Here is a 15,727-nt window from a genome sequence, read left to right as displayed (position 1 = left end):
CCCTTCAACTTTTTCTTTATTTTTTTTTCTTTTGCGGTGTTCTCATAGAGGTGTGAGATTCTTAGCACCATTTTAATTAGAGCCATGTGTTTGAAGAGGAACATAAACCTGTTTGAGCTCCAATTTTTTTTTCCGTCAGTGTTTCCATGCCATGAAAATGAAATAATTTACTGAAAAATATATGCACAACAAGCATCCGCACGGACGTGTTAATTAGAGTGAGTCTGTGCCTCAGACGTTCGAGAGTTTGTAGTGTCAATTAAAATGACGTGGATAAACATTTTTCCTTTGCAGATAAAGTTAATTGTATGCCGCTGCTTAATTTGACTGAATTAACCATGACTGTCTCTTCTGGCTTTTCTGTGTGGAAAGCGAGTCCGTTCTGTTTGTAATCGTGTTGAAAATGATTCGCAGTATGTTTAAGTTTAGTCATTTAATCTTTCTCTGCTGTTTGGAACATTTCACACATTAACATCAGTTAAAAAAAACAACCTTTCCTCCTCTGTCCATTGCCATGATGCATCATTTAAAAAAAAAAAAAAGTTTCTGTTAAAGTATCAGATTAACCAAAGAACTGGTGGTGTAGTTTAGTTGAACTTGAATCGTTTTAGGAATATTTACATTCTGTTCTCCTTCTCTCTTTTTTTTTTCCTGTTGTACTTATGATGGATGCCTAAAAGGAAGACCTAAAGATTACACACCATGCCGACAACAGCTTGAACAGCTTCTGCAAATGGCAGAAGAAACTCAACATGAAAGGAGACGAACACCCGCTGCACCATGACGTAGCTGTTCTGCTCACCAGGTAATTCCCAAAGAACTCATTCTCTCTAAAATATATTTTTAGAGAGAATGAGCGAAGCCATTGTCCATGTCTTGCATATATATGTATATATATATATATATATATATATATATATATATATATATATATATATATATATATATATATATATATATATTTTTTTTTTTTTGTGGCTTTGCTTTGGTATGTCTGCAGTCATGAAAACGGTGAACTCTGCTTTACCTTCTGTCGGGCATCATACATAAAACAACATACAATATAAGGGGATGCTTGAGGTTGGCTGCCGGGTGTGTTGTGCTAACTTTAGAGGAAAGATTTTGACCATAACTTCACTGTCGGTTTGAGTGTCGCTGCAGGTTGTAATAAGACTTTGCAGAGAAACGTGTCTTTTGTAGCATGAACAGAAAATATGCCCGTAACCGTACTTCTAGCTTGAAAGAACATTCATTCCCTTTGGAATTTTTCCACATTTAGTCGCATTAAAACCTCAAACTCCAATTTGTTTTTGGTGATTTTTATCCGATAGACCAACACAAAGTAGTTATTGATTTTGTTGAAACGTAGTGATGAAAAGTACTTTTTTAATTCTTTTTATTTTCTTTACAACAAAAAAGAGGGGATGCGGATTTATTTCCAGCCCTCCTTAGTCGATACTTTGTTAAAATGTCTTTTCAGGCAAACGGCGTCAGATCTTTTGCGGCATGTCTTTATCAACTTTTCTAAAGAGAAAACCATTGATCCATTTTATTAGCTAGACACATTAAACTCAGCCTTTAAACATGATTTTCATATTTGCTACAGATCCTCATTTGGATTTAGGTTTGGGCTTTTAGCCATTCCAATCCATTTAATGAATCTTGATGTAAATCGTCCTATTGTAGCCAATGTTGACTACGGTTGTCGTCCTGCTTAAAGGACCCAGTCTTTTTTTTTTTTTTTTAAGGTTTTGTTGGCTCTAGTGGCTTTTATTTGAAAGTAGTTCAACAGGAAAGAGAGTAATGAGAAAGGGGGGAGACATGAGGCAAATGCCGCCAGGCCCGGAGTCGGAACCTGCGACCACCGGCACGAGGACTAAGGCCTCAATACATGGGTTGTGCTTTGCTTCCTTCCTATAAAATAAAATTAGTTTTATGGCTGTAACATGGAAGAAATGATGTTTAATGTTTAACAGGTGTGAATATTGCTGTGCTGTATCTTTCACCAGTGCTTAGAAGTTTTTCTAATCAAGTTTTTCTAATTTCTATATTTTCTAAAATATAGAAAAAGGAATGATTTTGTTATTGAAGATCCATGTAAGACTGATCAGCTTCTTATATCGACCTTTTGTCAAGAGATTTCATTCAGCTCATTCGTGGATAAAATCAGTTCGCCGTCCTCCTATGTAGGACAGCGGGGAGCCTGGCATGCTTCGTGATCTGAAGGGATTTCTTTATGGCTGATCTGTAATGTGATATTATTGTGGGAGTGTGTCAGCGGTCATTTTGCCTGGCCAACTTCATTCATTTGCCTCGGTCCCAGTCTGCCCTAAATTATTAATGGTTGAGAAAACAGCAATCAGATCTGGGGTGTCCCAGTTAATAAAGTGTTTAAGAGCAACTTTTATTCTCGCTCTCGAGCGGACACAAGTAAAACACTGCTATGTACATATATGTTGAATACATGACTTTAAAAGATATTCTTCATGACTCCTTTTGATTAATAGACCCAACTCATTAGTGTTGCATTCACTAGCTTTGTTGAATTCTTTGCTGCATTCTGAGTGTGCAGAGCAATTAAGGGAACAAAGCCGATGCCCTTTTCCCTCTCTCTCTCTTTCCAGAATCCATTCTGCACATATTTGAGGTTGACTAAGTTATAAAGCCTTATTTTCAGTGGTTAAAATCATCAGAATTTCTTAGATCTGACTAATTTGCCTTCAGCTCTAGATACCTGATTTAATGCATAAATGCATCTTTCAGACTTTGCCTGAGGTGACAGATATTCACTTTTCAAGGCCAATGTGATGTTGAGATTCTTTCGTTATTAATTTAAGTTTCGTAAAGATTCAAAAGCATAGGAATACCAATAAAGGCTGAACATGTAGGGAATTATTTCATTTCATTATTTCATATTGAACATCACTATGAACCGAGAAATAAACTTTTTCATAAATTAAAATTTGTCATCCGTGTGGTATTTTAGTGTGAATATATATATTCAACACAAGAGTAAAAATCTGATTCATACTTCGTGGCAGTTTGCTGGCAGAAAAAAGTAAAGCTGAAATTAATCAAACATAAGCCTTTTTGAAATGCTGCTTCTCTGCTTAGACACAAGAAATTTACAGTTGGTAAATTTTGCAAAAGTAAAAATCAGATGTTTCCTTTGTGGCACTTGGTTACCAGAAAACACGCTCATCTCTTAGCAACAGCTAAAAACAAACGTTATTGTTCAAAACACATATGATTTCCTCTGCTCTTTTTGAAATACTACTTATTCTACTTAGCAAGAATTATGCAGTTGGTACATTTTATGGTGAAGATATGAAAAACAGACATTCTACACAAAAGTAAACATCTGATTTATACTTTGTGGCAGTTCGTTAACAGAAAAAAATGTTCAGCTCTTAAAATTAATTATTATTTATAAAACATAAGCTCTCTTGAAATACTGTTTATCTGTTTAGACAAAAGAAATTTATAGTTGGTAAATTTTGCAAAAGTAAAAATCAGATGTTTCGTTCGTGGCGCTTGGTTACCAGAAAACGCGCTCATCTCTTAGCAACAGATTAACAACAAATATTGCTACTGTTTAAAAAACATAAGATTTCTTCTACTTTTTTGAAATACTACTTCTCATTGTGCAATTGGTAAATGTATATGTTTTATATATATATATATATATATATATATATATATATATATATATATATATATATATATATATATATATAGTCATTGGTGGTGAAGATATAAAAAAAAACAGACATTCAACACAAAAATCTGATTTATACTTCGTGGAAGTTCGTTACCTGAAAAAAACGCTCATCTCTTAAAATCAAATTAATTATTGTTTATAAAGCATGAGCTCTTTTGAAATACTGGATACCAGAGCACTTGGATACCAGAAAACACGCTCATCTCTTAGCAACAGATTAACAACAAATATTATTGTTCAAAAAACATAAGATTTCTGCTGCTCTTTTGAAATACTACTTATCTTACACCATTTAATACTTAACATGAATTGGGCAGTTAGTGAATTTTTCAGAAAAGTGAAAAGTGTGTTTTTGTCATTGGGGGGTAAATATATTATAAAACAGACATTCAACACAAAAGTAGAAATCTGATACATACTTCGCTGCAGTTTGTTGACAAAAAAAACAAAACAAAAACGCTCATCTCTTAAAATCAAATTAATTATTGTTTATAAAGCATATTAGCAACTTAATCCTCATATAATCCGTCATGGTTGTTGTTTTTCTTTCCACTTGCGCGTATCAGGACGCAGAATAGTGAGATTTGTTGAGAAACAGTGACGTTCAGTTCGGATGAATGCGACCTGGACGTTAGGTCGCATTTGAATCGAATACTATCGGATATGGGTCACATTCGAAAAAGAATCCGACCTGTGCTGTTCACACTGCCATGAAAAGATCGGATACAGGTCACATTACGTCAAAAAAATCGGAATTGAGTCACTTCAGGCTGCAGTGTGAACGCACCCTTAACAAGAATTGTGCAGTTGGTGAATTTAGCAGAAAAGTAAAAATAAATATATTTGTAGTAAGTTTTCCGCCAAGGTGGCATCTCTGTAGTTCTAACTGGAAGCTCTGCCCTCCTCAGTGTTCTGTTGGTAATTAATCCTCTGAAAACTGTCATGTCCTCACACAATAACACATCAGACAAAATCGAAATCTATTTTAGTGTAAAAGTCCAGAAAGTACATTCTGTTTTGCTTTGTGTTCCTCCAAGGAACACAGTCTCCCCACTTGGAGGGCAAAACACATCCCATGTCAGAATGTATCATTTTGTACCCACACAAGTAAAACCACAATGGTTCATGGGACTTGGCAAAAAGAAGCAAAAAGACTGGCCCTTTTAAAACTTCATATTGTGAAGACACAAGCAACATGACGCTGTGACATCAGACTGCAGTCGTTCCTGCGTTTTTCTCTAATATGTAAACTTGAGTGTGCAGATGTATGTAAACTTCTGGTTTCAGCTGTATACCAAAATAAAAACCGCAACACTGAATGTTGCCTAATTCTGTCTAAAAAGTTTAAAAATATATATCATTTGAATTGAATTAATACGTATGCCTTTCTAAATATTAAGCATATATTTATTGGTGTAGTAATGTAACGGAATCTCGACAACGGTTACATTTAGAGCCGTTTTATGTTTTATCTTATGTTTTCATATGATCCTTCAAAAACAGATGAAAAATTGTAAATTACGTTTACTACATGTCTTGAACTAGAGCAATAATTTGCCAATTTGTCAATGAAACATGGTTATAAATATGAACAACTAACGTTTGTCATTAAGCCTGACTTCAAAAGTTAAACCATTTGTCTGAAACTACAGGGATGCAAATGAGAATCTTCTGTTCAGATGAATTTCGTCTCACGCTCTCCTTGGCTATTTTTACCTGTCACCATACAAACTCAAAGAAATTACATGCGAGCAATACTCACAATACGGTTGAGATAAGTCTTTTTTTTTTCACTCATCTCTTTTCAGGGGTCACTGCCCAAGCCAAAGGGAAGTGGAAAAACGTGTCTCGTTTATAGAAATAGCATCCCCATTAACGTTTCAAAGAACAGAGTGTCTGCTGGATGGTTATCTAATATGTTGCCACTGAGATTTCCACAGTAATTAGATTCTGTATTGACTACTGCAGAACATATGGAGTAGAAAGTCAGACTCGCAAATTAGCAGCCATGACAAAGGCTAAGTGTCTCTTATAGACTTTCGAGATTGTAGACGTAAAGGAAAGAAATTCTATAAAACCCTATTTAACCTAACAACTTTCCTTTGAACAACTATCTCTGAATGCAGTTCAGAGATGAGTAGAAATATATTTGTCTAGATTTTTTTTTTTTTTCTTTTAGGTTTTACTGATCCCTTCAGCAGTTCTTTCCTCTGCAGTAGCATAAAGAATGTGATTTCAAATTAGCTTGTAGAATTTATAGTGGATTATCTGTCTTTCACTAAGACATCTGGTCAAAAATGTACACATTCAAGCTCAAATGTACAATATTTACACCATAACTGAGGACAATCCATTTGTAAATTACAGAGATGTCACACAATTTTGGTGGCCATAAACATATTTCACCAGCCCTCTTTTAAGCATTGCTTCCAGCCTTTAAAACATTTTAAAACACAGTCCATTCATTTTCAATTGGATCAAATTTGGGATCTCCTTGTCTCTTCAACCAGCAGTAACAGTTTAGGTCAAATTGCTTAAACTTGGAGAGAGTCAAACTGGACTACGATCCCAAACACAAATCAACATTTTGGATCCCATGTTGTATATTCTACAATTGGCTTCCCAAAAGTCAAACTATGTTCAACTTTGAGCTATTGTTTCAAAGCCAGATCTGTGCCAGGAGCTGACCAGTCTGTCCACCCAGAATTATTTAAAACGCTTCCTGATGAAACGACGTATGGAGTAAAAGTTACCCAGATGTTAGAAAAGGTGCATGTCCAGTCAATTAAAGCACTTTCAATTCCCTGGTAGCTGAAAGTGTGCTTTCCAAAGAGGCCTGTTTGTCGAGTTCTGTTAAATGTCGTATTTTTCATTACCTGTAGATTAACAGAAAGGCTTGAAAACATCAGTCTGTGTAATTACTTTTTCCTCACTTAGTTAATTGAGCTTTTGAAATAACTTAACTTTTCAGTAATCTAATTTATTGAGTATGACTTCATAAATTTGAGCCTTTTTTGTATAAATATGCCCATGTTTCAATTGGAGAAAATCAAGGACAAATTCAAAATTGTGCACCTAAATTTGTCTTTAAGGAAAATTGAAGTTGTGTAACTATTACACCCTTCAAAACAAAGTCTTCAAACATATTGTAAAGCCCTAAATTAATGATTTTTGTGTCCATAGTGACTGAATGTAAACTTCTGAGCAGTAATAAAACCTCTGTAATGACTCAACCTCCTGCTCTAGCTGAAGGTATTGCAAAATTTCAAGTTACAACCAGATTCAAACTTGATATAATATTTAAAATGTCCAAATCCAGTTGGATTAATTATACATCTATACAAATGTCCTTGCTGCTGATGTCACAACAAGAGAAAAACAATTACAAAATCAGAAACGGCTCTGGGGCTCTGCATTAAAAACAGAACATAGTTGGATTGAAAACAGAACTATGAGCCAATGTCTTACACGGGGAAGACGATTCAGAAAGCAAGGTTGGTTTGTGTGCAGGAGAGAGAAACAAAGCAACTAGAAAATTGGCACCCAACTGGAGAGGATGCCAATTACCGGATTTTTAACTCAAAGGTAGCAAAACCCATTGAATGAGAAAGTTGGGGAAGTTTGTAGAAAGATCAAAGTTTAGCAAAAAAATAAATGAGATCTTACCTCTCTGAGTCCTTTCCTTTTGATGTCCTACTTTCATCTCCCTCTTCAGCTCTAAGATAATGTCGTTCACGCTTAACTTTCCACCCACCCGATGTTCACATCACCCGAGATATCCTTCATGCCACCTCTGTCCTCGCTCACTTCCAGGTCGATGTGCTAAATCTTTTTACTCCCCGTTCTGCCCTGACTGAGTCACCGTTTCTCCATGCTGAAAAAAAAAGAAAGCAAACAATTTTTTGGCAACAGCTGCATTCATTTCTCTCCGTTTTAAATTGACGTATTATGTTGTTTTCATCTGGACGCTGAATGAAATAAAAATATCACTTGGCGTGTAATCGCTGAATGAATAAATTAGCTCAGCTGGCGGGCGAAGAGGCGGATGACTAACCCTCGCTCTCTGCTTCTCTAAGGAAGGACATATGTGCAGCCATCAACATGCCATGCGAGACTCTGGGACTGTCTCATGTGGCGGGAATGTGTCAGCCTCATCGCAGCTGCAGCATTAGCGAAGACACGGGCCTCCCCATGGCCTTCACTGTGGCACACGAGCTGGGACACAAGTAAGGTTTTTGTTGTGCACCATCATTCTTGCAGTAAACTATTTTCTTTGCAAAATAACTCAGCCTGCATCTCAGTGGCTATTTATTTGTCTAAATGATCTGGTCCAAGAATTGCTTTCACCTGCCTTTTTTGCTTTTCCTGTGGAGTTTACTTTTCTTGTTCTGCCACAAATAGGCTTCCAGCGATTCAGAAAACGAAGCCTGGCTTTATTTGCAGAGTGCGGTTGCTCAAGGGGTTGTAATTTTGCTTCGTCCACATCCGTGATGATGATGATAATGGGATTTTTTTTTATTTCACTTATTTATTTTTTTGCATTTCCACATGAACTTGTGACAACAAATTTTCTCAATGTTCTCTTAAATTAAGCCATTACCACCGAGGGCTTGCTTATTTCATTTGCATGTATTCCACTTTATTTCACTGAGTGTTTTGCTTGTTGGTTCATTAGATTTCATGACATTAATTCAGATTGGGTTTTTTTCCCTCTTTTTATTATTCCTGAAGCAACTAAAAACAAATTTTAGCTTAAAAAAAACACCCAATCCTCCACTTAAAGGAGAAACAACCCAATGACAACAGCAGCGTCGTAAAGATTACAACATTGTTTACATGAATACTTTTCATTAATAAATCACTCAGTTTAATTTAATTACACAGTGGGTATGTGCAAACTGGTAATAAAGTATGAATAAGGAACCAATTATCTGCTCAATTGAATGTTGATTTAAATAAATTTAATTGGTTATATGAAACCCTAATTAAATAAAACGTTGCACAGTCGTCTTTACAGTGAAATGACCTTCAGTCACTCAAACAGCTTGTGGTGGATAACTTTTCCTTCCACTTCACTGTTGTGCAAAAGTCCTGCTGCGGTTGGATTGCCGCTATAAACTTTACTCAAAGTCACCTTCAGCACTTTACCCTTGATTACATGTTGAGAAGGAGCCTGTTTTTTTCCGCTCCAGCCGCACGGTTGGTTCTGCGCGTATCTTGGGGGTGTTTGTCAAACGTGTTACCAAGTCTTGGATTGACAGAAGCCCATTGTGAATGCTGGACCTTTCTAAAAAGAGAAAATGTATTCATTAATTCTCCAGTGGGCTCACAGTCAAAGACTGTTATTCAGAGGTTGAAAGTGCGACGGTACAAGAAGCTTTCTCGCAAAGAAGAAGGTAAACACACTGAGGTGCGATCGGTTCGGCTCAGATTCTCATTTCCCCTTTGGGGTGTCTGTGGTTACTAAAGACATTATGACGCCTGCTGCCTGTTGTTGTGTACAAAAAACTTTAGTTTTACTATCTGATTGGTTCTCTTGCATAGGTGGAAGGTTAATGAGGTAGCTGCCAACTGTCTTTGCATGGAAAATGTTTATTACCTCACCTCAAACTAAAAATATCAAGAAAAAAACGACAGAATATACATTCTTTATTAAAACATCCTTCATGAATCCCTAATAAAGACGTCTGAAAAGGTTGAAAAAAGTAAATATTTTTTGTCGTACAGGTCTCCGTATACACGTGCCCATATGGGATTCTTATTGTAAATAGTTTTACATAGAAATACTTTTGTTTCTTATTATCAGTGTTTTCAATTTCATTGATCTTACTTGAAACGTTCAGAATTGTTTTTCGTGATTATTTTTATTTTTATATAGACTCGTCATGATTCTACAACACTAGAAGAATTAATCTGATGTTAGTCGCAGGCTTCGTCAGGCTCTCTGCTGCTGTAGCCAACCTGGATTCTACAGCTGTACAGATATTCTGCTCTTAGCTTGCCAGCATTTAAAGCAGCATTATTCTAATTAAGATTGTTTTTAGCTTTTTGTGTTTTTAGCAAGCAGAAAGATCTCCCAGCATCTGAAAATGTCTTTCTTGAGAGCAAGAGAAAAGTGTAATTATGGTCTTTTAGCCAGGTGACTGGCCGTGCTCAGCAACAGGTGGTGGGAGAAAAATCTAATCAGACACGTTGTACGGCATCTTGTTAAAAAAAAAAAAAAAAGAAAAAAAGAAAAAGAGCTCTTTGTGTGTGAAATGTATCTTGGGACATCGCCAGTAATCTTTCATTTTCTTTCATTTTATATCCACAGATGGAATAAAATATGTAGATAGTATCATACGATCCACAGATGCAAATCAATTCAGAAATTTGAGAGTAAGCCAATGTGTGATTCTGTGTGTGTTGAAGCGTGATTTAATATGACAAGACAAACCAAGTGAATTATATTGCTGATCTCGGCGTCCATAAAATAATGAACTTAATTAATCCATTTCCTTTCACAAACAGGATTTGTCAAACTAGCGGACCATTTGCAAAACCCTGTTTTCAGCTGTGTGGAATAAATCAGGCTTATTATAACATTAGAAACCTGGCAGCGTGTGGATGAGCAGCAGAACGAGTTCTCGCTGCTCACTGCTGCTCCTGTTTGTGACATCCGCCCTAAACGCAGCTCTGCTCTGGTTTCTGACTAAATGTCCTGTCAACTACAAAGTTTTTATTCATTGATATTCATTTTCATGAATCTACACTTATTTACCATTAACATTAGCGAATGTGAAGAGGGTTTTCATTAGTTGGTGCTTCAAAACACGATGTAATTGCGCCACACTGCCAATTTGCTAACATCTGTTTGCCTCTTGGCTACTCGTCTCCTTTCTTCTTCTGCTTGTCGTATTTTATTTTACAGCTGAGGCCAGTCTTGTTCATATGTGTTTTACATTTATTTTATTATAATTAGACAGTATGACAGACATTCATTTACACTGTAAAGAAAGTCGGATTAAAGACTACAGCTGACATGTATTTGTGTGTGAAATGAGATGCTTCATTGCGTGTGCCGTTTTCATCAGAGCAGAAAGAAGTGAGAGTTTGCGAAAGCTGTTCTGCCCATCCGCTTCAAAATGAATAACCTTCACATTTTACCTGTTATATTACCGTGCCAAATGAAAATAGAAGTAAGTGTGACTTCCAGACATTTAGGGGAAGGTGCATTTCCTGTAAAGTTGTGGCATAAGTGTGGCTATTTAAGGATTACTGTCTGCTATTATTTACCTTGTTGTTTTCTATTTTTGCAAATCAAAATATTAAACGGGGTGGATTTTGTAACGTCAACTTTCCTTAGCTTTATATCATGTTATAAATAATGTTATTCTCTCATCAAAGACATATCTAGTGTTGCGTTGATTCTTTTATAAATGGAAAAGGAAATGTCTGAGCATTCTTAAAGGTACACTGCATTTAGGGGCCAGTCTTTCAAAAACCTTTTCCACCAGTGAACCTGTGCAGCGCTCGATCTTTCAAAGCTTTTGGCTTTCTAGGTACATTAGAAACAGCCTCAAACTCTTGGTATTGACCTCAGAATCAAGGGCTGTGGCAGCGAAAATGCAGAAATTGAAGTTTGAATTAAGTGATGTAACAGCAATCAATGTGTTGTGATGATGTCCTTCTCAGCCTTTCTAATTAGATCCCAGTAATCATTAAACACTTTCCTAGTCACCTCACAGACGCTTCCTTGCATCTCGGCTCCTCTTTACAGCAGTTATTGCAGTTGGGCCAAGTGCTAAGCTGTGACAGATGTTAGTTTAACAGTACGCTACATTTAAATACCAATAAAACAATTTTGCTCCCTGAATTGGAAACTTTTTGTAGCATGCATGGAGCAGAGCAAGCAGGGAAATTCACCTCGTTTCTCCTCCGTAGTAATTCACTACAAACGTTTGAATATCAAAGCAAGCTGTGCGCCAGGTGATAAAGAGCCTAAGTGAAAATAAATTAATCTTGTGAGTCTGGTAAGAATTGTTAAAGATTATGAAACATATGCACCGGGCTGAGTGGAGTTGGCTTTTCCGCATGCATTTAGCATTTTCTTCCAAGGAGCATCTTTAGAGAAACCGTAGATACGCCGGGCTAAACTTAATTCTGAAGGGAGTATTCATGTTGCTGCGCTTTCATCCTCAAGAAGAGCACAGCGCCGCCGCACCTGTAATGTGACGGCAACCTTTATTTTCTTGAAAGTCTTTCGATAGAAGCGAGCTGCAGCTCACAAAGTGAAGAACAGGCTCGTGTTTATCACCGGCTTGCACAGACTTTATTTGTTGCAGCGGCTGACTGAGTCAATAACTGCTGCTCCCACAGTAAAATGAGTTGAACATTAAACATTGACTTCAAAGCCGTAGAATCCAAACGGTTCGCAGACAAACAGACAGATGTGTCTCCTTTTGTTGCCAAAAGTAGCTTTATGTTGATGTATGTACTGCATGCCATGCCCACTCACATTAATTTCCCCTCTTGTGGGATTTGCTTTTATGTCGCAGCTTTGGGATTCAGCATGATGGCAACGGTAATGACTGTGAACCCATTGGGAAACGACCTTTCGTCATGTCTCCACAGCTCCTGTACGGCACCTTCCTGCCCCGGTGGTCCCGCTGCAGCCGTCGGTATATCACCCGCTTCCTAGAGTGAGTGTCGCTTGATATGTTGGACCACACAGCTTTCTGAATGTGCAAGGTTTTGTGATTCAAAAAGTTTTTGTTTTTTTTTTTCTTCTGCCCGTTTGGAGTCACACCGGGGTATTTTACAACCCTTTTCCACTAGAGCCTGGCCGCTCGACTGGCTGACAGTCTTCTGACATCGACTCTGCATGCTTGCAACCCTGGTGAAGTAGGTTGTAAAAGTAGCGGCTGGTACCAGCGAATAACTCTTGGAATCAGTGCAAAATAAAAAAAAATAAAAAAAAATAGAAGAAATCAAAAACAACATAGCGTTTCAAACATTGTCATCCCCTGTTTGATGGAAAAGCATGATGGGTTGCTTTTACCTCTTCCACCAGCAGCTCTTTCAGAGTTTCTTCACCTTATCATATACATTTATCTCACTAACCTAACATTAAGTCACACCAATCCTCTACATATCCACCATTACTTCATCCTTTAACCTTCTGCGTAGTCCTGCACTTTCCTTCTTCAGCACGTCTTCAATAACTGCAGGCTTTCTGCCTGACCCGTGTATCACTTCTCAGCTTGTCTATTTAGGGTAACGCCTAATAACATGTCTTGATATCTACTCTGCCTCTGGTATTTTTCTTAGACTCGCTATCTCCAACAGCTCACATCAAGGTACATCTCACATCTAACTTTCACCGTTAAAACTATCTGTCTTCATCTGAGATGGTTGATTTCTGGTGCTTGAACATTTTTCTTCCTTCAATATTTCACCTCCTTTTTATCTTCCATGTTCCACTTGTCCCACTTTAATTAGTGGGTAAGATAAGTATTAAAGCTGTCAACATTTTTCCCAGTACCTCTTTTCTAATATTTCTTGGTGTAACATGGTTGATGTCTGTAACAACCCAAGTAATTCTAACGCTTTAAGATATAACATATATAATTAGTTCAAATGTGATATGTGAAATAACGTGGAGTTACTGGAGGAAAGCATGAACAAACAAAAAGAGTTGAATCCAGCCTGAGGGCTGCTTTTATAAACTTTAGACTGTTTCATTAAGTCCCATTGGTGGGAAATAAGATCATTTCACCATAAATCAGCTCAGGTCAGATGCCTTAAGGAAAACTCACAGAGGTCTTAAAGACCTGAAAATAGCAGGCGCAGTTTTTCCTGTGAAAACGACAAAGATTACCTAAATATAACAGATCTCATGCTCATTCACTGGTCTGTATTCTTCACTCCTGAAGAAAAAAAAACATGTTGAAGCTTCTTAAAGTTTGTGCAGAAGATTTTGACGAGCTGGCAGAAAATAATCAGCTCGAATCAACTTGGCTGAACTATTTTTTTATTTTAACAAACTTCCTTTTTCCATCATGTTTGGAAAAAGGAAGTTTCTTCACACCATGCCCTACCACCAAAAAAAAAAAAAGCCTAAATTTAAATTCATGTGAGTGATCAAACAGCATATGGACATTCATAAAACAAAATGAGAAATACAAAGTAGACTGTTTCTGGGCAGTAGTCCCACACATGCAGCCGAAGAAACTTTTAATTGGTTTTAAATAAATAAAGTCAAACTGCTGGTGTAGCTCACTCAGTCGTATAAGTGGCATCCAGCTGGAAATCTATGGAAAGAAGTAAAGATCAGGTCGCCTGGAACGGATCCCCAGAGCCTTTGAGATTTAAAAACACCTCATATGGAGCGATGGGTTAAAAACCTAATTTGAGCAACACTGTGGAGAGTGCACAGAAATCTCATTACCCACCAAAACATGCCTTATAATTAAGTATTTTATAGATTTCTTAAGTCTGCTCAATATTTCCGCTTTGTTTCGTATCTATAACTCAAGTTGTAGAATAAATTGCTTGCTTGCATATCTTTGTGGATTACTTTCTTACTTTCATCTGCCTTCTCACGTACCCAATTTGAAGTGGTTTATCATGTGAAATCGACTTTTTGAGCTTTATATCATGTTCTAATCTTATCCCGTCATCAAAATCATGCACGGAGTGTTGCTTTGATTCTTTCACATATCTTTGAGAAATATTTTAACCTGCCTTGGCAGCCATTTTGGGATGCCTAAACGTTTGCTCATGCAGTGCGCCGTCACCTCTTTACCTAAAGCTCCTCCTCAGAGCTTCAGCCGAGCTTCGCCTCGCTCTCTCTCTCTCTCTCTCTCTCTCTCTCTCTCTCTCTCTCTCTCTCTCTTTCTTAATTAATGTAATTAATATAAAATAAATATTCAAATTGGAAACCAGGAACTATTTACTGAGAAATGAAGTATCTGTCTTCAATATCTCTTGGTTTGTGGCCTTTGTCAATATGACGTCTGTAGAGGTATCTTAAAAACATCTTTCAGCTTTAGGATACCACAGACCGTGTACACAAATATTGACACACTGCAGCAGAGCTTATTTCAATTAGATCAATTATGAAAATCCCTAAACAAAATGGTTTCTATGGTGTCTTTAAGTTTCTGTGATTGAGTGTGTGGCTCTGTCCATGGGAGTTGGTGCGAATAAACAAACACACCAAAAAGACATGAATAGATCCTCCAAAGGGGAAGAGTAGAAATGTGGCAACTTTCTGTTTCTGATGTTCAAGATTTGTCTTCTTGGCAAATGAGGACTGTAGTAGCTTGTTTCCCTGCAGGTTACCTCCGTCTCTTTGCCCATAGGTTCACCAATAACTGGAGTTTTCTAGCTGCTGAGGGAACCTAACAGGCTATTGTTTCTGGCGAAAGCGAAATCAAAAGATGGCTGCGCTTCTACAAGTACATTTTGGTTTGCGATAACTTTTTTAGGGATGCCAGGCTGAAATGTTCATCCATTCATGTTGTGAAATAAAAAGTCTGCTTATACACAGAGTTACAGATGTAACTTAACTCACAGAAGCAGAAGAATTTCCTTCAACATACTTCCAAGTTTGCTCTCTGAACACTCACCCTCTTGTTTATCACGAAACACTGACAACTGTCTTTGAATGCTTTGGTAAAAAAATAGCACACTTTGATACTTCGTCATGACTCAACACGTACATGCCCCTGCAGACGACAGAGAAAGTGGGAAACCTTATTTATGCACATCCTGTTCTCATAAACTGTTGTTGCCGCTAAATGTTCCCACTGCGGCTCTGATATCTTAAAGCCTTTTACTCATGAGCGTTGTGGCATAAAATGATGCATAATCGAGGTCTACACCTTTCAGAATAGAGCCGCATGGATGTCACTCAGCGGGGGTTCAGGGACTCCTGCTGGGACGTTGCTTGAAATTAATTTGGGTGAAATCTCTGCAGTCTTCATTTCATCTGTAGCTCATTTGATAAAGGGAATAAGGAGG

At 37.3% G+C, this 15,727-nt stretch overlaps 1 protein-coding gene across 1 annotated transcript in view; it reads left to right on the top strand.

Annotated features, from left to right (window-relative positions):
- adamts7 (ADAM metallopeptidase with thrombospondin type 1 motif 7) overlaps positions 1-15,727 on the top strand; it is a 142,092-nt gene that overhangs the window by 40,021 nt on the left and 86,344 nt on the right. The window contains exons 6-8 of the mRNA XM_088004166.1: positions 681-805; positions 7,798-7,947; positions 12,259-12,402. Coding sequence (XP_087860292.1) covers positions 681-805; positions 7,798-7,947; positions 12,259-12,402 — 419 coding nt within the window. The remainder of the gene's footprint in view (positions 1-680; positions 806-7,797; positions 7,948-12,258; positions 12,403-15,727) is intronic.

Source organism: Poecilia mexicana, unplaced genomic scaffold, assembly GCF_051168715.1.
Source record: "Poecilia mexicana isolate PSO_F unplaced genomic scaffold, ASM5116871v1 scaffold_3, whole genome shotgun sequence".
Lineage (NCBI taxonomy): Eukaryota > Metazoa > Chordata > Actinopteri > Cyprinodontiformes > Poeciliidae > Poecilia > Poecilia mexicana.
This window is presented reverse-complemented; position numbering and strand designations above follow the sequence as displayed.